This window comes from Anabas testudineus, chromosome 9 (assembly GCF_900324465.2).
Source record: "Anabas testudineus chromosome 9, fAnaTes1.2, whole genome shotgun sequence".
NCBI lineage: Eukaryota > Metazoa > Chordata > Actinopteri > Anabantiformes > Anabantidae > Anabas > Anabas testudineus.
The window spans coordinates 24,478,150-24,502,470 of NC_046618.1; the positions used below are offsets into that span (position 1 = coordinate 24,478,150).

Consider the following 24,321-nt stretch of genomic DNA (forward strand, 5'->3'; position numbering starts at 1 on the left):
GCCGGGTCGCGGGGGGAGCAGCTTAAGCAGAGATGCCCAGACTTCCCTCTCCCTAGACACCTCCTCCAGCTCTTCCGGGGGGACACCGAGGCGTTCCCAGGCCAGCCGAGAGACATAGTCCCTCCAACGTGTCCTGGGTCTTCCCCGGGGCCTCCTCCCGGTGGGACAGGACCGGAAAACCTCCCCTACGAGGCGTCCCGGGGGCATCCGAAACAGATGCCCAAGCCACCTCAACTGGCCCCTCTCGATGCAGAGGAGCAGCGGCTCTACTCCGAGCTCCTCCCGGGTGACTGAGCTCCTCACCCTGTCACTAAGGGTGCGCCCAGCCACTCTACGGAGGAAACTCATTTCGGCCGCTTGTATCCGCGACCTTGTCCTTTCGGTCATGACCCAAAGCTCATGACCATAGGTGAGGGTATATTCTTTCTAATCGCACAATAATAGTATTCCAGTAAAGTTTCTCCTTATTAAAAGTCAACTGGAACATTTGTTATCCTTTTGTTTTAGTATTTTCCACAAAGTGTAGTAAAAGTAAAACAATACAAAAGATCTTCAAAAGGTTAAATATTGTTAAAATACTTGCTGTTTCTGCAGACACACTTTTATCCCAGAAAAGCTGTGTTCTATTTTTTCTTCTGTTGTATTTTATTAAAAACCTAATATGTGTGTAATTACTAACTAACAATAAAAAATAACAAGTGAATTCAGAGGTTTTGTTTTGTTAAAATAATCTTTGTTTTCTTCTAAATATGAGAAAAAAGATGATGTAACTACAATGATGAGACAAATTCTCTGCAACAGCCAAATCACAGACATCACATGATGGAGAACTACATTACCATAATTAATCAGATGTTTGATGGTCTGTACTGTATTTGATGTGTGGATTAATTATTGTAACAGATGAATAAAGTCCAAGCACCAACACGAGTACTGTCTCACAGAAAGTGTGTTATCATCTGTGAAGGACAATAAACTTTGTTTACTCTTCCCAAAAATGGGTTAGGGTTGGAGTAAGTTGGATGAGGCATAGACAGTGAATCAGGAAGTCAGGGGGATTAGTGTGGATGTAGGAGGAGTATGGAAAGTTATAAGGAGGATGAAGAGAAGACCAGAAAGGGAGTCGGTCCTGATGACAAACTTCTGTAGAGGCGAGGAAATGTTAAAAAAGAGAGTGTCACGAGTCTGAGGAAAGACGTCATTGTCAGAGATACACAGGACAAGAGTTCTGCACGTCACCCATCAAGAGGTCTGGGTGTGAAGCGGAAGTATGGGATCTGCGGTGATTGTCCCTACTAAGTCAGCCAGGAACCTGGGGGTCATCATTGATGACCAGCTTACCTTCACGGAACACATCACCACAGTCTCTAGGTCATGTAGATATGCCCTCCACAGTATCAGAAAGATCAGACCCTACCTGACGGAGTACACAACCCAACTCATTGTACAGGCGTTGATCTTATCTCGCCTGGATTACTGCAATGCACTACTGATGGGTTTACCGGCATCCACGACCAAACCCCTCCAGATGATCCAAAATGTGGCAGAACGCCTCATTTTTAATCAACCAAAAAGGTCTCATGTCACACCGCTCTTCAGATCTTTGCACTGGCTTCCTGTGGCTGCAAGGATCAAGTTCAAAGCTCTGTCCCTTGCCTACAGAGTGGTTAACGCCACAGCTCCATCTTATCTCAATTCAATCGTTCAGGTCTACATCCCCTCCCGTCCACTGCGCTCAACCAGGGAACGTCGTCTGGTGGTACCAGCACCACACAGTCGACACCAAGGAAAACTGTTCAGCTCAGTGATCCCACGATGGTGGAATGAGCTGCCTATCTCTGCACGCTCAGCCACCTCACTTGCAATCTTTAAAAAACTGCTGAAAACAGAACTCTTACACATCTTCCTCTGCACTTAAAAAAAAAACAAAAAACTTTTCTACCCTTTCATTCTCACATCTCTTGAAACAGAAACACTTTTTTGATAGCACTTTGCTTTGATGTTGTTTCTTCTTAACTTAGATTTTGTTTGCTTGCCTTGTTCCTCACTTGTAAGGTGCTTTGGATAAAAGCGTCTGCTAAATGACTAAATGTAAATGTAAATGTAAGTAGACAGGAAGAGGTGGTATGATATCATGGCCAAGATGGCCGACAAACGGAGAGCACATGAAGCAGACAGAGGCAGATGGAGACAGTGGGTACCAGGACTATAGTTCATCCAGGAGAGCAAGAACAGTAGAAGCACGCTGGTAAAACAGTCAACAACAAAATACAGATTCAAGATTCAAGATTCAAAAAACTTTATTAATCGCAGAGGGAAATTGTTTTGCCTCATTACCATTGTTCTCAAAACAGACAGAAAGAAAAGGAACCACAACCAGGAAAGATCCAACACCAACATAAATACACAAACATAAATACACAATAACATCAATACCGAAAAACTCAATATATATACAGAATATGTAAATAGATAAATGAAATTGGGTCAGTATATTCACAGCAAGGTTATGACAGTATCACTTCCCCCACACCTTACAGAGGGGGGAGGAATTGTACAGATTGATTGCCACAGGTAGAAAGGATCTCCTGTGGTTCTCTGTGGAACATTTAATGTTAATAAATCTTTGGCTGAACGTGCTCCTCTGTCCAACCAACACACTGTGCAGTGGGTGGGAGGGATTGTCCAAGATTGAGAGGAGTTTGGACAGCATCCTCCTTTCAGCAACAACATGTAGAGGGTCCAGCTCCACCCCCAGAACAGAGCCAGCCCTCCTAATCAGTTTGTTTAGTCTGTTAGTGTCTGCCACCTTCATGTTGCCGCCCCAGCAGACCACAGCATAAAAGATGACACTGGCCACTACAGACTCATAAAACATCCACAGCATGGTGCTGCAGACGTTGAAGGACCTGAGTCTCCTCAGGAAGTACATCCGGCTCTGAGCCTTTCTGTACAATGCTGATGAGTCTTTGGTCCAGTCCAGTTTGTTGTCCAAGTACACTCCCAGGTATTTGTACTCGGACACAACCTCCACCTCCTCCCCCTGTATAGAGAGAGGGATGACAGGACTCCCAGATTTCCTGAAGTCCATCACCAGCTCCTTTGTTTTGTTGATATTCAGTTGCAGATGATTGAGTCCACACCAGTCCACAAACTGTCCACCACTCCACGGTACTCCGTGACATCACCACCCTAAATACATCCTACAACTGCAGAGTCATCAGAGAACTTCTGAAGATGACAGGACTCTGAGTTGTACCTGAAGTCTGAGGTGTACAGGGTGAAGAGGAATGGAGACAGAACTGTCCCCTGTGGAGCACCTGTGCTACTGATCACAGTGTCAGACACACAGTTCTGCAGGCGGACGTACTGTGGGCGGTTAGGTGAGGTAGTCCATGATCCAGGAAATCAGGGGAGTGTTGACTTGCATGTTTTTTAATTTCTCTCCCAGCAGTGCAGGCCGGATGGTGTTAAATGCACTGGAGAAATCAAAAAACATGATCCTCACTAAGCCCCCAGGCTTGTCCAGGTGGGTGTAGGTGCGATGGAGAAGGTGTATGATGGCGTCATCCACTCCAATATGGGGTTGGTAAGCAAACTGGAGGGGGTCAAGTGAGGGTTTGACCAGAGGTCGGAGGGACTCCAGGATCAGCCTCTCAAAAGCCTTCATGATGTGTGATGTCAGAGCCACAGGTCTGTAGTCATCGAGGACTCTGGGACATGGCGTCTTATTCACTGGAACAAGGCACGACTTTTTCCACCCTAGAGGAACTCTCTCCAGGTGCAGGCTGAGGTTGAAGATGTGTTGGAGAACAACACATAGCTGAGGAGCACAGGCTTTCAGCACCCTTGGGCTGACTCCATCAGGACCTGCAGCCTTTGTGGGGTGAAGCCTGTTCAGCTCTCTTCTCACCTGCTCAGCTGAGATTGTTAGGGTGGTGGCTGAGTCGTGTGGGGGAGGGACTGAGGAGCAGTTATTGAACTGAAGTGGGCTCTGTGGATCAGCCTGGAATCGATTGAAGAAATTATTCAATTCATTGGCTCGGTCAACAGTCCCCACATTCTCCTGGCTGCTGGACTTGTAGCCAGTGATGGTCCTCATACCCCTCCAAACCTCCCTGGTGTTGTTCTGTTGAAGGCGTTGTTCCAGTTCTTTCCTGTAAACCTCCTTCCCCTCCCTGATCCTGACAGACAGCAGTCTCTGGACCCTCTTTGCTGCCTCCCTGTCTCCTGATCTGAATGCCTTCTTTTTGTCATTCAGGATGGCTTTAATGTCCTGAGTGACCCAGGGCTTATTATTTGGGAAGCAGCAAATGTTTTTTGTGGGTACCTGGGTGTCCACACAGAAATTGATGTAGTCAGAGATGCAGTCCGTCAGTCCATCAATGTCCTCACCGTGAGATTCACAGAGAGTCTTCCAGTCTGTCTCTTCAAAGCATCCCTGCAGGGCAAGGTGTGCCCCCTCTGTCCACCTCTTTACAGTTTTAATGGTGGGAGGCTGCCTGTGAACCAAAGGTGTGTATTGTGGGAGGAGATGTACCAGGTTGTGATCCGACTTTCCCAGAGGGGGGAGGGCAGTGGAGCTGTAGGCATCCTTAACATTAGCATACATCAGGTCCAATGTCCTCTCACCCCTGGTGGGACAGCTCACAAACTGGGTAAAGGTAGGAAGTGTCTTATTGAGGGTGGCGTGATTAAAGTCTCCAGAGATCATAAAGAAGGCGTCGGGGTGTCTGGTCTGCAGGCTGGAGGTGACCGTCTGAATGACGTCACACGCAGCAGCGGCGTTAGCGGATGGAGGAACGTAAACTGTGATTAATATGGTGTGAGAAAACTCTCTGGGCAAATAATATGGACGAAGTCCCACAGCCAAAAGTTCAATATTAGGGCTGCATACACGCTCTTTCACAGTAACATGACCAGGATGGCACCACCTGTTGTTAATGAGAACGGCGAGCCCCCCTCCTCTCCTCTTACCGCTCTCCTCTCGCCTCCTGTCCCAGCTCACGGTGCTGGAACCGTCTATATTAACACTGGAGTCAGGAATACCATCATGCAGCCATGTCTCTGTGAAACACATCAAACTACACTCTGTAAAGATTTTCTCCATCCTCACCAGAGCTGTCAGTTCGTCCATCTTATTGTCCAGTGACCTCACATTACCCATAATCACAGAGGGGAGATGAGGTTTGAATCTTCTCACCTTCTCTCTGCGCATCGCTCTTCTCCGTTCCTTATTTCCTTTTTGCTGTTTTTTGCCTCCCCTACATCCCCTCGTTGTCCTTCTTCTGATCTCTGATGAAAATCAAAGTCCAGTAAACAGTGTCCAGGGTGATGTACAGAGGCAGTTCAAACAGTAAGTCCAATAGGCTAATATCGGGCTAATATCCAAGGTCAGGGGGCAATCCAGGTCATACACAGTGAGACAGTTCAAAGAGAAGTCCTGCAGGAAAAATCCACTACAGATGAGACAGCCCAGGTCAAAACACTATGAGGTTCACACAAAGTCAGAGCAGGCAAAAGAAACAACGAGGCAGGAAACAGATTAGGGGGAAACAGTCACGATAAAAGAGGGGTAGGAAGGAAGCAGGTTCAGGTCAGGAAGGTACAGTTAAAGGAATCAGGTAGAGAAAGGTTCAGGTCCGGTAGTCACCAGTTTATCAGAGGACTGACTTATGGAGACAGACAAATATTCACAGCTACGGGCAATTTAGAGTCACCAATTAACAGGTACCAGAGAATCCATGCAGACACAGGGAGGACATCCTAATAGAAAATATACAGGAAGGCACTCCACCGACCCGAGGATACAACTCCAGGTACTTCTTACTGAGAAGTGACAGTGAACCACTGTGCTGCCCTTATTTTGGCCAATCCCTACAAATTAAAATTATGATATAAGTTACAAAATAAATACTCCAAATAAACAGTTTGTCATGTTAAATGTAAAGCTGTTTACAGCTGTTTGTCTTTGATTCTGCAGGAGTTGTGAATCAAGAAGGCAGAAGAACTGCAGTGACACTCATACATCTGTGTACATGACTGGAGTCAATGTGATCCTGTTCAAACAGTTATATGTTGAAACATAATCATCAGACTTTCTGCAAATAAAGTTCCTAATGTCAAGACAAACCTTTCAGTTAAATATTATCCAGTTGAAACAGATATGTTGGAACAGTGACTAAACAAATTCAATTCAAGGTTACATTTCAAGCAGCATATGACACAGAGAAAACAGACACAGTTTACAGTTTATAGTGAAGGAGCTGAGAGGGGGGGGGGCACTCATCAACGTCTTCTCTAAACTGTTTCTACAGCCTGGCCATTTATTAAGAGCTGACAGAACCTGGTGCATTACATCTAAAATCAATACACATGTTACATTAGTTACTGAATTTGTGGAAGGATTCAGAGCAGCATTTATTAAATTCATCCACCACAGGACCATGAGACCACTCGTCATTGTTCAACAGGCTGACTGTCACTGAATGTTTGTGTATATGATGTATAAGAGAGGACAGAGATCACAGCCCTGTGTGTTTGTTTCCTCCTCTGACCAGCTGAGGCAGTGTCCTCTGAAGTCTTTGTGTTTTATTTACTAGTTTTTGTTTTTTCTCTCATCTCCGGGGGGCAGGTCTGAGCTGGTTCGAGTTATTGCAGGTGTTTGTTTTTAGCAGGTGTTTTGTGTTTTACTGTTCTTGTATTTAAGTTAGTGTCTGTATATTAGTTCTTTGTTACTGTGTCACTTGTCTGCCTCGTTTGATCCCTGTTCCTTTTCCTCACCCTTTTCCTGACTTCTAGCTTTGTTCTACACAGTTTGTAAGTCTAGTCAGTTTGTTTGTTTCGTAGTAGTCCGGTTAGTTTTCGTATTGTTAGGTCGAGCTGTGCTTTTTTTTTGCTTGTGCGATCATTAGATTGACTTTTTGTAGAGTGCCCTTACTTCTCACCTCATTTTTTGGGTTTAGTTTTGTCTCGTTTGTATTTCCTTTGTCCAGCTTTTATTACTATACAGTAAAACTGTTTATAAATCTGTGTGGGAAATCGTACTCTGTGCTTGTTTTTCTGATTTCTTTCCAATCCACAGTTAAAGTCTTAACAGGACTTGTATAAAAAGTTAATGCTCAGATTATTCTTCAGAGCAGTTGTTTTCTTTCCCAAGTCATGCACATGAAATCTGAAATCAGATTTATTGACCTCTTGGTTCAGTTCTAGGTCATTTTAAAACTCTTCCCTTTACCTTGTGTGGATCTTACATGCACTGCAATGCTTGGGTAATGATGTTTACATGTGTTGACGAAAAAGATGACTCCCACAGTGCTGCTAAGCATTGCTGAGGGGGTCAGACGTGCAGGACAATCGGGAGACAATCTATGTTTTGTTTTATTATCTTCTACAGGAGTGAATAAACTGTGTAAAGTTGTCCTCAGTGTGATACGTAAATATGCCCAACTAACAGCTGTTACACCTACATCACCTCCATACGACCTGTCAGTAGTTCAAGCGTCTCTGTCTGTGCCCAGATCGGGCACCAAAGCCGTCGAGTGGAGTCCGAGTCCTTCTCTCCAAGCCAAGTCTTAAGACCATACATGAACCAGGTAACACGTCAGCACCATCGATCCATTTTACTCAGAGTAACACACAGTCCCCCTGGAAACTGAATGAACTCAATCTAAACTAAGAAACAAAGAATCACAGATTAGAGAAACATTTAACAGTTAATTTAAAAGAAGAGACAGAGGAGAGCTACACCTCACAGTTCTTCAGTTAATGGCTGGTTTGTGTTGAAATGATCTGCAGCTCTTCTGTGTTTTCACTGTGGTGTCCAGCAGGTGAAGCTCTAACACCACCACCTATATTAGGTCTGTTAGTGTTTGACTGTATTTTTGTTTTAATGTGGTTTTATTTGATCTATCAAATGTACCATTTATGAAATAAACATTATGTCATGTTATAAAACAAGAAGTAACCAGCTAACCCTGTACCGATCTTTTAGAAATTTTAAAATTAGAAATTTATAGTAGAGTTCAATGATGTAGTTTAATGTTACATTTAATATAGATCTTCAACTGCTCATTTTGTCAGGATTTAACATAAATATGTTTGAGTTCCTCTGATTTTCTGATGAACATTAATCTATATATGAGGAACCACATTATTTTACCTGACGTGTTGTTTAAGCCACACCCACCTCAGGTATTCCAGCATTTATTACTAAGAAAACAGACTGTAAATATAAAATCAACTTTATACCAGATATATGTCAGTCACCTAGAAAATAAAGAGGAATATTATTAAATACTTATAAAATTCTTTTATTATACATTTGATTTGTTGTGTGATTTTTTGTTTTCACTTTCACTTCGATCCTCCTGCTTTGTGTCGCAGCACCAGTTTGAGCAGGTGAGTAAAGTCACAGAAAACTAGTTACAGATGAAGTAAATACTGATGTAGATACTTTAATAAGATCAGCAGAGGATTATTTAGATACAGAGTCTGAACTGAATATGAATTATTCCATATTCAGGTAAGTGTGAGCGTCAGATTCATAGATTAATACTGTTACAGAAAAATCACAAGCTGAGCTGAGATTTCAGTTCTTACATCATAAAAAATCTGTTTACAGGCAGAAATACATTCAAACCGTCGAGTTTATTTAATTAACTGTAAACAGCTTCATCCTGTTCAGGTGAGTCGAAAACAGAACAGGTAAAAACGGATTGAGGAAGTTTGACTGAGAAGATAAATTAATCACAGCGAATTAAATCAGAGTTCAGTTTTTCCTCTCACATCAAACAGGTGGCTACTTTCTCTTCTTTCTAGAAAAGTCTGATCAACATCTGAAGGTTGATCTCAGCTCGTCGACATTTTAATCAAAGCCTCCATTTCTGATTTCACTGGTGTCAGAACCGAGAAATGAACTAAATTCATGTAATTCCAGTTAAACCCACAGTAAATTCAACGTTCATTAAAATGTTCATAAGCACATTTCTGTTATTTTAAAACATTTTTCATATTTAACGCTGTGTTTTATATGAAGTCCTTCATTTTAGAAGTTCTACAGAGAACACGTTTGTCCAGTTTGTCTACACACCCACACAGATATGTAGAATAAACATGAAGCAGGAAATACACAGTTACTGATATAATGGAAAATGTTTTAAACTGTTTTAAACTAGGAAGAAGTAACCACTTATTTTTAATTTACACCTATTAATTAGATTAGTTTCCTGTTGGGTTTTCTGTGAAATCGTATCACAACTACACAAGGTAAGATTTACTGCAGTGGTCTTCAACCTTTTTGCGCCATGGTCTCGTTTAATGCCGATATTTGACAATATTTTCACGGACCGGTCTTTAAGATGTAGTGTTTTTTTTTTTGTTTGTCTGTTTGTTTTTTTGATGTGTTGACGGCCGCAGCGGCCCCTTTAAGAAGGTAGAGGATGTAGGTAAGACAGGTGACGGAGGCATCAAGACTGAGTCATAGACAGATGTGGAGGAGAATCCGGTAATTTTTCAAAAACATTGTTCAGCTCCGATAATAAATAAAACGGAAATCATGTAAGTTATGTATTCTTTCTATACGGTATCAATTGACCCAGGGACGGGGCTATTTGCAGCTTTATTGCTAAAAAAATCTAAAGTCTAAATTTATTTCTAAAAGATTTATAATTTCTTCTTCTTCTTTGAATTGAAGAAATTTAAATCTATTGATTTAATATCCAAATATTTTTTCCTGACACATTAGTGTTGCCCCCTGGGGACAAATAAAGTGTTCTTGAATTTAATGGAATTGAAAAAGTCAAAAGAAGAATTACACAGGAAAGAAATTGAGTGTTTAACGTGTGCTGCTGGATAATAGCTCCTAAAAGAGACCTGTTTGTGAAAACTTGATTAGTTTTTGTTTTAGTTATTTCTTTGTAATACAGAAATCTTTACCTGCTGCTTAAAACTGTTATCACTCTTTTTTTTTTTTTTTTTTTTTTTGAGACAGGTGTATTACTGTAGACCTAAAACAGACAAAACATTTCTATATAAAATAATAAAAAAGAAAAAGTAGTTTGAATCATTTAATATTATATTTATGATGTATGATACTTAATATAATACAATACAATATAAGATAACTGAGTAAATACAAACCTCAAGCTCAAAGACAAAGGTTATGAAGCTGGACAATGATTTGAAACGCACCAACATGTCTACATTGAAATGGCTCATGAAAAACAATAACAGTGGGTCAGAGTAAAAGTTAGGATTTAAATCCGATTTACATGCTGTGGCATGATCCCTCCATTGTAATTAAGAAATACTGTAAAGAGTGGACCAGAAGAAAGCCAGTTGCCAGTTATTCCAAACTTTAGTTTGTTACTGCCACACTTATTAAGAGGCAGTTATTATATTTATAGGCAAGAAAAAGTATGTGAACCCTTTGGGATTACGTGGAGTTTTGCATGAATTGGTCATAAAATGTGCTCTAAACTTCATCTAAGTCAGAGTAATTTTGGACCACTCCTCTTCACAAAACTGTTTCAGTGCAGCAATACATTTACATTTACATTTAGTCACTTAGCAGACGCTTTTATCCAAAGGGACTTACAAGTGAGGAATAGGGATGTCTGGTGTGAATGGCTCTCTTAAGGTCATGCCACAGCATTTAAATCGGGTTGAGGTCAGGACTCTGACTGGGCCACTCCAGAAGGTGTATTTTGTTCTGTTGAATTACTTGTATGCTTTGGATGATTGTCCTGTTGCATCACCCATCCTCTGTGGAGCTTCAGTTGGCGGACAGATGGTCTTAAGTTTTCCTGCAAAATGTCTGGAATTAATTTTTCCATCAATGACAACAATCCGTCCAGACCCGAAGGCAGCAAAGCAGCCCCAAACCATGATGCTCCCTCCGCCATGTTTTACAGTGGAGATGAGGTTTTGATGTTGGTGTGCTGTGCCTTTTTTTCTCCACACATTGTGTTGTGTGTTTTTTCCAAACAGCCTAATTTTTGTTTCATCTGTCCACAGAATATTTTGCCAGTAGTGCTGCCATGTACTCTACTTATTGTAGATGTGTCAACAAAAATGTTAGCATTTTTGCAAGAAATTTCTGTAAGTCTTTAGCTGACACTCTAGGATGCTTCTTTACCTCGTTCAGCATTCTGCGCTGTGCTCTTGCAGTCATCTTTACATCACATGGTTGGTTCACATCAGGCAGTGCTTCTTGAAATCAGTAAACCCAAACTTGTGTCTGTTTTTTAAAGGGCAGGACAGCTTTCAGCAACACATCCAATATCATCACACTGATTGGACTCAAGGTTGGCTCACGCCTGGCTCCAATTAGCTCTTGGAGAAGTCATTAGGCTAGGGGTTCACATACTTTTTCCATCCTGCACTGTGAATGTTTACATGTTATGTTCAATAAAACATTTCAATCAAAAAACCTGTCAGGCAGGTTTAGGCAGGTTAATTTGTAAAATAAAGTGTGACAGTTATGGAAAAACAATAGAAGGGGGCAAACACTTTTTCACAGCACTGTACGCCTTCCATTCACCCAACCACCTCTGTGTTTCTGTTAATTCGTTCATTCAAAAAATAATTTTCACCACAACATGAACATTATGTTACATTATTGTGGTTGCAGTTTAGTTGCATATGAGCACAATTTTTATGAGACCGATTTGTTTATCTCTCTACACTTTTTCATTCTTTGTATTTTTGAGCAGTTCACCAGTCTCTTCCCTTAGAGGAGATAAAGAACAGTAAAGAAGTCAGAGTCTCTAATGTGTATGTTTTTGTATGTTTATAGTTTCAGATACAGATCAACCTCAGACCTGCAGCAGCACCTGGAGATTTGTTTCACCTGATTGTGAGTCAAACTGAACTAAATCAGATTTAATCTAAATTAAATTCAAATGTAAAGGGTTGATCCTAGAATTCAGTTTGAATAACACATTTTTAGTTCACTAATTTTGTCTTAATAACAGTGATTATTAACGTTAATTTTAGTCAATTGTTGTAAATGAGCAGACAACAACTTCAAATTGTATCTATACTACTACTAGTACTACTCAGATGTCGCTCTCAACTAGTTCAGCAACCACCTATTCAAATCTGGGCTGTGTTGAATTTATTTGATAATTGACGGACAGGAGGACCTGTCTGCTCACATGACAATGTTTACTGTCTGGACAGGAACAAAATAAAACGTATACTAGTCATTTGTACTGTTGGATTGCTGTAAGTAACTTAAACACAGCACAAAAGAGAACAAGAAGTGATGTTAACTCATAACCAAGCTGTTGGAAAGAATTAGAATTTCTATCAAGATGGTCTTTTAAGCTTTTTTTTATATATATAAAAGAAATAAAAAACACAAAGAGGGAAACCTGACTGAGTTATACAGCGCAACAGTCTAATGAGAGAGTTCAGCTAATGAACAAAGAAATAACTGTTACACAGCTATTTATCACCACTGTCCTGGTTGTGGTGAGAGGCACCTGAGTTCTGCATCGTCTCACACGTCTACCTCTCCATGGTCAAGGGTATCTCTGTCCTAAAAATATCTGCTCCTTCAGACATTAAATCAGAGCAACAACATTTACATAAAATGTAAAAGATATGAAGGATTCATGAACTCTTAACACACTATGAATAGAAAAATAATATTTAAAATAAGTAATGTTTGAAACAGTTTGTATCCAACCTGAGCAACCACAGAACTAAAGACATTGAGCTATTAAGGTTTTAAATGAAAGGTTCAGAACTAAGAAACAAAATTCAAATTTTATGCTAATTAATTGGAAAAACCTAAAATAGTTTATATGGAATTCCTATTAAATCTTTGACAAACCTAGTTATTATTGTTTAATAGATTTAATTACAGACAAATAATAATGTATGCAGATGTAACATTGAGCTTTAACTGTTCTCCTCTTTTTAATCTTTAATTACAAGTTTGTTAACACTTTCTTCCCAAACATCACTTTTATTTTCCAGTTTGTCAGTACTCCAGGTATTTGGTAGAAGTATTTGGTTCCTGATTCATCTCATTAAATTACACCATAAACCACAGGTTGTGGTATAAAGTGCTAACGATCAGTTCAATTAGATACTAACATTAGTGTTTACTCAGTTTGTCCAACTGGGAGTCAGTTCATATTTGCTTATTGATGTTTTCATTCTTATCTCGACTTCAGTAAAACTCCTCCCAGACCAGAGGACACAAACATTCACTATTTGTCCAAAGACACACAGTTACTGTACTTTTGTAAAAGAGAGATTTCAAGTTGTTCAGAAGTTTAATTTCCAAAATTTAATATAAAAATATTCACTTTTTCTTTGTGGGTTATTTTTCAGAAAGATGAAGAAGAATTTAAACATTAATTGTTTGTGAAGAGACTGTTCGTCATCTCAGCACTATTGAACAGAGACGTGTGTGTGCTTTGAGTTTATCATATTAAAATCTAACTTCTTTTTATTCTTCCCTCTGTTGCAGCTGAATCAGCTTCAGTACCAGCTGATGTCAGCAGAGTGACATCATGGCGTCTGCAGCACCAGGTGAGTCCAGGTTTACACACTGTCTTCTGTCACTGTCCACACATTACACCTGTACTGAATACACTCAGTAACTGCAGGGGTGGGGGGCAATTAGCTTTAAATCTAATTGTTTGTGATTTTAAATACCTCATTAAAGTCTTTACATGAAAATGTGTAATCTAACCATATCTTTGCACTACTATGTCATCTAATGGAGCTATTACAATGACATTAGTGGTTTGTGTATACTTCACATGAGGTCGGTAAATATATGATGCATCTGTATTAATATACAGTTTTTTTTTTGGTAGAAATTACAATGGTCAAAAGTGAAAGTGAAAATAATATGATAGGGTTTGAGGATAGTAAAATAAAATACTGAGAATTCTACATATGACTTGTATATTGTGATTAGTTAAAAATATATGAAGTCAGTAGTAATTGTTTTAATTCACTGGTTCTGCCAATTCCCTTTAAAATAAAAGCACAAATTATAAAATGTTGCTCAAACTTAAATACTAAGAATTGTTCTGACAACTGACAATAAAACCTTCCTCTCACTTTTCTGTTTTGTTCTCTCAAATTTCAGGTTTTACCCAGTAATTATATTAATGATGTAGAGATTCTTCTATCCAGCACCCTTTCTCAATGGCTTTACCTTCTTTTCTAAATTTCAAACAATTCCAACTTTGCTTTTGCTTCAACTGTAATATTTCACTCTTTAGCTGATTTAAGCAATGCTTTGGATGTTTCAGGAAATTTCAGCAAACGTTTCTCCAGTTAGAGATTTAATAACTTAAGCTTCTTCTGCATAATTCTAACTTTATGAAAACAATTTCAAAATTCGGTTCAGGTACTTTCTGCAATGATTTAAAAGTTTCTGAAAAATGGAGAATGCATTCAGCATGACAGCAATTCACAGTGCATTTTCTTCAGGAAATGATTTTTCTAGTTAACATTACTCTGTTTTCACATTCAGTATTTTCCTTCATGTATTATCTGTGGGAAATCAACTAAACACCAGAAGACACTTGTTAATGAACACACCTGTAATCTTGAATGATTTGAATTAACAGATGTGGACAGAATAAAGAGTATTTGTTTCTTTGTGTATTTTCACAGTCACAGATGATGAACGACCCAGGAGACGTAGAAGCAGCATTTTCCTGCCCCCTGATAGTGAGTTAAACTTGTTGTTTGTTTTGTTGAGATGACATTATAATATTTAACAGTTGAAGCTCTCAAAATGTCAACAATATGTAGTATTTATGTATTCTCTGTATTATAATTACTTTAATCCTAAAAAAAATTTTGTTTTCAGTGTCTGAGCTGAGGGTTGTTCTGCTGGGGAACAGCTGGTCTGATCAAAGAGAAGTGTTGAACTGTTTACTTGGACAAATTGTGTTCAACACTGAACAAGCACCAGACCAGTGTCTGACGGTCAGTGGACTGACTGAGGACAAAGAAATAGTTCTCATCAACACCCCAGATCTGCTGCATCCTAAAATCTCTGAAGACAAACTGACAGAACATGTAGAAAACTGTGTGAGACTCTCTGCTCCTGGACCTCATGTGTTCCTGCTGGTTCTACAGCCTGAAGACGTCACTGAGCCACAAACAAAGAGACTACGATCAGTCCTTGAACTCTTTGGTGATCGATCATTTGATCATTTACTGGTGCTGATATCAACACCCAGAGAGGAGAGTTCAGGTTCCACAGTAAAATACCTGCAGCATCATCTGTTAGGAGACATTATGAGGAAATGTAGACACAAGATGTTGTGGAAGAAAAACCTTGAACGTCCAGAGCTGTTAAAGATCATGGACCAGATTGTGGAAGAGAACGATGGAGATCATGTGAGCTGTGATGTATTTGAGGACGTGAAGTCTGATTTATCCAGTGATCATGAAAGTCTGAAAGAAGAAGGAGCAGCCAGTGTTAAAGTGGATCCTGTTGAACCTGTTGGTAAGTTCAAAAATATTCTTATCATGTGAAGACAAATGATGAAGTTTGAACATTAGATCAAGAATGAGACAGATTTTCAATCCAACATTTAAAGGACTGAAGTCTATCTGGGATCCTGCAAAAACTGGTTTTGACTAATAGAAGACTTACAAACTATTAACACATCTGATACGAAGCAGGAGACCAAGACAGAACTCTTCCAAAATTTTCTCTGCACTTAAATCTTTCTCTGAAAAAAAAGAAAAAGATTCTTTCTAGATCACTTTAAAGTTTGTCTCCTTTACTTGGATATTTGTTTATTTTGTACCTCACTTGTAAGTCGCTTTGGGTGAAAGCATCTCTCAAATAAATGTAAATGTAAGACTGTACTGTAATTGATGTACATGAATTCTTGTACAATAATACAGTTTATAATAAAATGTAGTAAATGAGTAGAAGGGAATGAAACTATACTTAATGTAATCTGTAAATGAATTTTGTAATCTGATCTATTTCTTTTTTATATTTTTCACAGCACATGGACTCAGGATTTTGATGTTTGGGAAACAAGATGACAAAAAAATAACACTGGGAAACTTCATCACTGGGACAAAAGAGTTTTCTACACAAATATTCACTTCACATAAACACTGTGTGTCTGTCAGTGGAGAGTGGAGAGGAAAACCAGTAACAGTAGTAAAAACTCCAGACATGTTCAGTCTGTCTGTGGAAGCAGTGAGAGAAGAGATGAAGAACTGTGTGACTCTTTGTTCTCCTGGACCAAATGTTCTGCTGCTCTTAGTGAAACCTTCTGATTTCACTGAGGAGAACAGAAAAACACTGAAGTTCATCCTGAGTTTGTTTGATCAAGATGCTTTTAAATACTCAATGGTCGTCATCACACATAAGGAGAAAGAAACAAGTTTCTCTGTTAAATGGCTCATTGGAGAATGTGAAGGAAGAAATTACAACATGTTTGAAAATGATCATAATAAGTTAATGAGGAAGATTGAGAACATTGTGCATGAAAACAAAGAGACATTTCTCAAGTTGACTGAAGAGACCAAAAGACCAAAGTCTGAACCCATCAAATCACCTTTAAACTTGGTTCTGTGTGGTAGAAGAGGAGCAGGGAAGACTTCAGCAGCCAAGATCATTTTAGGTCAGACAGAGCTTCATTCAGTCTCCAACTCATCAGAGTGTGTTAAGAATCAGGGAGAGGTGTGTGGACGTTGGGTTTCCCTGGTGGAGCTGCCTGCCTTGTATGGAAAACCTCAGGAGACAGTGATGGAGGAATCATTCAGGTGTATCTCCCTCTGTGATCCTGAGGGGGTCCATGCCTTCATCCTGGTCCTACCTGTGGGTCCCCTCACTGATGAAGACAAGGGAGAGTTAGAGACCATCCAGAACACATTCAGCTCTATAGTCAATGACTTTACCATGATTCTGTTCACTGTGGAGTCAGATCCTACAGATCCAGCTGTTGTTAACTTTGTAAGAGAGAACAGAGACATCCAGGAGCTCTGTCAGAGCTGTGGAGGAAGATATGTTGTTGTCAACATCAAGGACAGGAAGCAGATCTCTGAGATGCTGGACACTGTGGAAGGAATGAAACTGTACAAAAATAAACGACTATGCTACACAACTCAAACATTTGCAAATGCCCAAATAGATAAAGTAATACAACAAGAAAAATGTATCAACACACAAATGCGAGAAATAGAAAAACTGAAAAAGAGCAGGATCACTTGTAAGTACTTTGAATGCTGTGTTTTGTCATGTCCTAAATTACAGTCTTAACTCTAAAGCATAATGTAGTTAAATGGGAACCTGTAAGATAACAACAGTTATTTTGTTGTTTCAGGTAATGAAGAGGAGCAGAGTCCAGAGAGTCTCAGGATTGTGCTGATAGGGAAGACTGGCTGTGGAAAGAGTTCTTCAGCAAACACTATTCTAGGAAGAAAAGAGTTTAAAGCTGAACTAAGTCAAATATCAGTCACTAAACAATGTCAGAAAGCTCAGAGTGAAGTTAACGGTCGTTCTGTTGTTGTGGTCGACACTCCTGGTCTGTTTGATACTAATCTGTCTCATGAAGAAGTTATTGATGAGATGGTGAAATGTATCAGTCTTCTGGCTCCAGGACCACATGTCTTCCTGTTGCTGTTACAGATTGGTCGACTCACACAAGAAGAGAAGGAGACGTTAAAACTTATAAAGGAAGGCTTCGGGAAGAATTCAGAAAACTTTACCATCATTCTTTTTACCAGAGGAGACGACCTGGAACATGAGGAGCTGACGATTGAAGAATACATCAAAACAAAATGTGATGATTCTTTTAAGGAATTGATCAGTGACTGTGGAGGAAGATACCATGTGTTTAATAACCGTGATAAACAAAATAACAAACAAGTCAGTGAACTGATAGAAAAGATCGACACCATGGTGAAGAGAAATGGAGGCAGCTGCTTCACTAATGAGACGCTGCAGGAAGCTGAAGCAGCCATAAAGAAAGAAGTGGAGAAAATCCTGAAGGAGAAAGAAGAAGAAATGAAAAGAGAGAGAGAAGAACTGGAAAGAAAATATGAGGAAGAAATGGAAACAATGAAAAGACAAATAAATGAACAGAGAGCAGAAACTGAAAAGGAAAGAAAACTAAGAGATGAACAACTTCAGGAAATCAAGGAAAACATAAGAAAAGAGTGTGAACAGAAAAAGAAAGAACAGGACGAGAGAGAAGAAGAAGACAGGAAGAGGAAATGTCAGGAGGAAAATCAGCGACAAGAGTGGAAACAGAAACTTTCAGCTTTGGAGAAAAAGATCAAATCAGAATCAGAGGAAAAAGAAACAATTGATAAACAACTGGTTCAGAGCAGAGAAGAGATGAGAAAAGAACGAGAGGACTGGGAGAAGAAACAAGAAGAATGGTGGAAGAAACGAAATCAAGAAGATGAAGAGAGACGACAGGAGGAGGAATCAAAACTGAAGAAACTCCAAGAAGAATATGAACAGGAAAGAGAAAAATCTGAGAAGAAAAGAGAAGAAGAAGATCGAGTCAGAAGAGAAGAAGAAGAAAAAGAGAGAAAAGAATTAGAGGAAAAATATAAAAATGAAATGGAGAATCAGAAGAAGACACATGAAGAAGAAGCCAGAAAACAAGCTGAAGAGTTCAACGAGTTCAAAGAGAAACAGACCAAAGAATTAGCAGCTCAGGAAGAAAAGAATAAGAAGCATTATAACATCCTAACAGCGCTTTCAGAAACGAATGAAAAACAAAGGAAGGCTGTGTTAGATTATATGAGCAAAAAGAAACAACATATGAAAAAAATCAGCAACTTACTGGACAAACATGAACGAGAAGTGAAGAATGCAAAAGATGAGAAGCACAAAGAAGAAGTAGAAGAAAGACATAAAAGAGAAATAAATGACATGATAGAAGAATTTCTGAAGGAAGACTCAAGCTGGTCTAAATTTAAGGATTTTTTATGTTTTTAAATGTGATACGGAATATTGATAATGTTTAAACTGATTCAGGGACTTTGATTGTTTGGTTTGACGCTGTCATGTTTTTTCAGAAAAGATAAAGTAAAAAGTTATTTTAACAAATACATCTATAAATACACTGCATTAACATTTCAGATCTTTTTTATGAGGAAGTTGTTAAACCAACAAGTGACAGGTTTAAATATGGACATATGGCTCATAATGCCTGTTTTTACACTTTATTAATACACATGTAACTGCCACACAATAATGATCCAGCTACACATCAAAGAGACCAAGAACAAACCAGGATTAAGTAAATTAAAAATTTGTCATTTGATAATAATGTGGATAACAGCCAGCAGCAGCCTCTTTCATCTACGAGCTCCATGGTTACATTTTTTATAGTTTGTATCTTTTCTTATCTCTGTGAACATTAATACTACATGACCCCAACATGTGTTATATCAGAGTATAACTGAAAGCTGTTGCGTATAACTGTTGTTTTTATTGTTTTGATTTTATCCGTTGCTATGGCACCGCGTGTGTGGCAGCAAGTCTCAGCAGCTCTGTCCTTTTGTGTTTTATTCTTTGTGTTTTCTAATGTTTTCTTCCACCCTATTTGTGTTTTTTGCTTGTTATATAAATTCATATGGAGTCCTGCGACAAAGGGCACAAACTTCATTACTTTTGCACTTTTTTTTGTTATGTTTTTTTCAACTTTATGAAAAAAAAACAGAAATTAAAAAATGTAAATAACCCTTTAATCCGGATTAAAATAATCCTTTTAGTCCTGTGCAAGTTAAAACTTTCTTTTGTCCAGTCACAACATTCATCATTATCACAGTTGAGTAAATCATAGAGCTCACTGTACAGACAAAGTCAAATAAAATAATTGCAATAGAAAATAAAATAAAAAATAATAAATAAATACACATGGACAAAAGTCACAGCATCAACTATTACTGTCATCTGTTTGGATATCTGTTCAGGCCTACCACTAATAAAGAGTAGAAAAGTCTGAACAGATGATTTGTGAGATGAAGTTTTAAGGGTGGGAGTGAATTTACAACTGAATGCTTTGCCCCCCGTAGCAAAGGAGTTGCTGCAGAACGGGTGTAATGTGACAGGTTGATAGAGATTGTGTGACAATATGTGCTGACGAATTTAATTATTCCGACTAGAATTTGTTTGGTTCATAAAAAACTAAACTTGCAGAATATGGCTATTTCCTGGAGTCTGTACTTTTCTGTATGAACTTGATTCATATCAAACATTTACAATTTAAATGGTTAAGTCATTTTGGAACAGTTCTACTTAGTACATAACTCAGAAAAGTTGTTAATGGTGTTTTCTGTATTTGATGTGTTTCTATTTTGTTGTAATAGATGAATAAAGTGTTTTCTCTGTAGTTCAGTGTAGACTTAAATTTGTCTCATACAGCTGATGAAACACCACAGAGCTCACAGGTGGCTTCTACCGTTCATAACTTTATTCACCTCTATAGTTATTTAATAAGAATCCCAGAAATCGAAAAGTGTTGTTAAATATGTTTAACTGCAACAAATCAAAGTGTTGTACAGTTACTGACTCAGTTTGCAGTCTGATGCGTTCACTGATCAACCTCAGTTTCCTGAAGTTATGGTTCAATTTAGGACTAAATGACTTACTGCCTTTATAACTCATGTACCAGCAGATCAGCCACAACACTAACACCACTTGTGGGTTAAAGATTGTAATTTCAGATAATCATGTAACCTGATCATCACACATTTCCTGTGTTATTTTGAAATCTCTGGACATTTCCTGTCTGGTCTCTGCTCCATTTCCTATAATCAAGCCTGATTACTTTCACCTTTGTCTCCACCTGTTTGAGCAGCACCACGCTCGTGACATCATTTAAGAGGGTAAGAAAAAATAAATAAATACAAGCAGTTAAGTAGTGTTAGTTATGGTCCTGAGCCTCAGTGTAAGAACCACTTCTGTTTCCATTGTTTCAAATGTTACACTAAATACAGACGAGTAGCAGAAAGCAGTGAGCTGGTTTCTTTCCTCTTCTCTCCTCACTAATTAATGAGGAAATAACACTCACACCACCTTTTTCAGATTATCTCCTGTTCTCTCCACTAGCGGCTCTTCAGCCTTATGGTTAGTTTTGATTCTGACCTTTGTCCCTTCCAGACCTGCCTTTAGCCTGAACCTGCTCTGACAGTTTTAAGTGTGATTCCTTTCTTCTCTCTGAAACTCTCTAGAACCTGGTGTCAAAGCTCCTGGTCATTTATCTCTGCTCTGCCAACTTTTCACCCGTGGGCACAAATAAACCTTTTAAACGATCTCATGATGTCCAGTCTATCTCTGGGTCTTTAAAACGTAACCCCTCATGGACAGATGAGTAATACCAGATAAAATAGTCTGTTAGAGACTGAGCATCAGACAAAGGTGAATAAGGAAGTGAAGCCACGGCAACATAAATCTGACAATAACAACAAGAATGCTGTTACAACATTTGTTTATTTATTATTTATTTATTTTAAGATATATTGTGGAAAAATCCTTTTTGTTAGACTCAGATCACAGACACAACTTCACTCTTGTGTTTATGCTCAATGTCCAGTCAAGATTTACATTTAGTCATTTGACAAACAAACTTTCAAGTGAGATATAAATAAGAGAAAAACATTCAAGTAATATAGGAAGAATAAGAAGTGCAGAGAAAGTTTAGTGAAGAGTTCTGTTTTCAGCAGATTTTTGAACATTGAGAGTGAGTTTGTTGTTTGATGTCAGAGTGAAGTGGACGGGAGGGATTGTAGACTTGGATGAAGGAATTCAGGTAGACAGGTGCTGGTGAGTTGAACACTCTCAGGGCTTTGAACCTGATCCAGCAGCTACAGGAAGAGATCTGAAGAGTGGTGTAACGTGTGTTTTTAATATGTTTGTCAGGGGAGGTGACTGACAGTCACGGTGCTCCTTTTAACAGCACCTACTGTTTAAATTAATAAAATAAACAGTGAAAAGGCGTCTACACAGCACTTTGTGTTGGTTTCAGCTCTTGTGAAGAGCTGATTAGAAACCTGGTGATTTTTACATGTAATCAGAGTTCTCTGAGAGAAATCCACCTAGTGCAATCAGGTTTCTCTGATCCACTACCCCAATTACAGTAACCAGGTTTCTCTTTTTTTATGGGTTTAGATTTAATCAGTTCTGACCTGTTTTAACCCCCATTGAACCAGTGGTGGGATATTTGCTGGTTAATCGTCCATGATGAGTCCAACAATTAGGTTTTTGCTGTTCACTAATTGAGATTTAGTTTTAACATGAGGTTTCTTTGAATCGCTGTGTTGCAGGTCAAACATTAACTCACCTGTCATTTATGACAGTGTTATCACCTGTGTCCTGCCCACTTTGTTTGATGAGTTACTGTAGTCGTCACTGTGCTACTTTCATTTCTTGTACACGGAGAATGAACAAAGTCCTGATTATCTCAGTAAGTAAAATAATTCTAAATGTTTTAAACATCACTCGACATGAATATTGAAGTTTAATTGCAAACTAATTGTTCGTCATTTGTCTCAGGCCTGGTGATCAGAGGGTGTTTGTTTCTGTTGGGTCTGAAATGAATTACTGCATGAACTCTGTTACAGGTACAAGAATGTTAAGATCTGCAGCCAATAGTAACAGTAACTCAGCTATTTGTTCTTGTTTAATAAGTGACAGCCAAACACTTTGCATGTCTGTCCTGAAAGATGGAAATGTAGTGAAGTCCATTTTTGACTTTACTTTAGGAAAAATGTACAAACATTACATTTAAATGTGTTTCAATTTACATTTTGGACAAAATCCTTCTTGTATCAGTCTTATGTCAGTAGATAAATCTTTGTTCCAGACTCCTCAGAGTTCTCAGAGTCTAAGGTCCAGAGTACAGTAGATCATTTAACTACAGCAATAAGAGATACTGATGACCAGCTTTAAACAGTACCTTTATGGTTTTTACGCCTTCATTCTTCCACAGCTGTTGCCAGAGGTGTTATGTTTCCAGAAGTATCTGGACAGTGAGAGTTTTTATGATTTCACCTTTGTTTACCTCCACAGTGGATCTGACATAACACAATCAAGATGTGATGAGAGGTTTCACAAATATATGGTATTTACTAGGAATTACAGCCATTTAACAAGAGTACCTCAGTTTTCAGGGATTCAGTAGTATTTGTACAATTGACTAACAAGAAGTTAGTTTATTCCCTCATTACTTCAAAACAAACGAAGCAGGTAAAAGGTCACAGAGAAAGCCAAAAAACAAACCCAGGTCATGCTTGCTGTGAGGTGACAGCCCGGTGTGTTGTAGTGCCAACCACTTCAACACCGTGCTGCCTCTATAGGAAACAGCTAAAGGGAATTTCATTAAATTTGGCACAAATGTAACTTGTACACTTGCGTTTATTAGTGATTACAGATGTGGTTCATTACCCTAATTCTTATCATCCGTACTTTGTCTGTCTTTGCTATTTTAAAAAATAAGCAAGAGAATTAAAACAAATAATTGACATGTCTGTATTCAGCTAATTAAGCCTTTCTGCAGTACTAATTTCCAGAGGGACCTCACATTTGTACCTCTCTATGGTTTGTTGTGGTTAAAAATATCTGCTCCTTCAGACATTAAACCAGAGCAAAGAAATGTCCATTGAATGTAAAAGACATGAAGGATTCTTGAACTTTCAACACACTATTAAAAGAGAAATAATCATTTATTTATTAACATTTGTGATTTGGGACAGATGTGAAACTTTGCTGTATCCAAACAGAGCAACCACAGAACTGAAGACTTTGAGTTATTGAGCTTTTAAATACAAGGTTCAGAACAGAGAAACAGAATTAAAATTTAATGCTAATTGTTTGGAAAAGGTGGCACAATTTATACTGAATATTTTTTTTATATTTGACTAACCTAGTAATTATTGTTAAAGTGATTTAATTAGACATAAATAATAATGTTGTGGTATAAAGTGCTAACGATCAGTTGAATTAGATACTAACATTAGTGTTTACTCAGTTTGTCCAACTGGGAGTCAGTTCAGATTTGCTTCTTGATGTTTTCATTCTTATCTCGACTTCAGTAAAACTCCTCCCAGACCAAAGGACACAAACATTCACTATTTGTCCAAAGACACACAGTTACTGTACTTTTGTAAAAGAGAGATTTCAAGTTGTTCAGAAGTTTAATTTCCAGAATTTAATATAAAAATATGTTTTCACTTTTTCTTTGTGGGTTATTTTTCAGGAAGATGAAGAATTTAAACATTAATTGTTTGTGAAGAGACTGTACGTCACCTCAGCACTATTGAATAGAGACGTGTGTGTGTTTTGAGTTTATC

General features: G+C 38.6%; 1 protein-coding gene across 1 annotated transcript; it reads left to right on the forward strand.

The window, feature by feature from the left end:
• Positions 1–8,352: 8,352 nt before the first annotated feature.
• On the forward strand, positions 8,353–18,534 carry LOC113150056 (GTPase IMAP family member 8-like). The gene is given in 9 exon segments (XM_033326172.1): positions 8,353–8,400; positions 9,219–9,267; positions 11,798–11,857; positions 13,487–13,548; positions 14,650–14,706; positions 14,849–15,493; positions 16,008–17,222; positions 17,337–18,373; positions 18,376–18,534. Coding segments are annotated over 6 exon segments (3,021 nt in total). The 5' UTR covers positions 8,353–8,400; positions 9,219–9,267; positions 11,798–11,857; positions 13,487–13,529; the 3' UTR covers positions 18,424–18,534.
• The last annotated feature ends 5,787 nt before the right edge of the window (positions 18,535–24,321 follow it).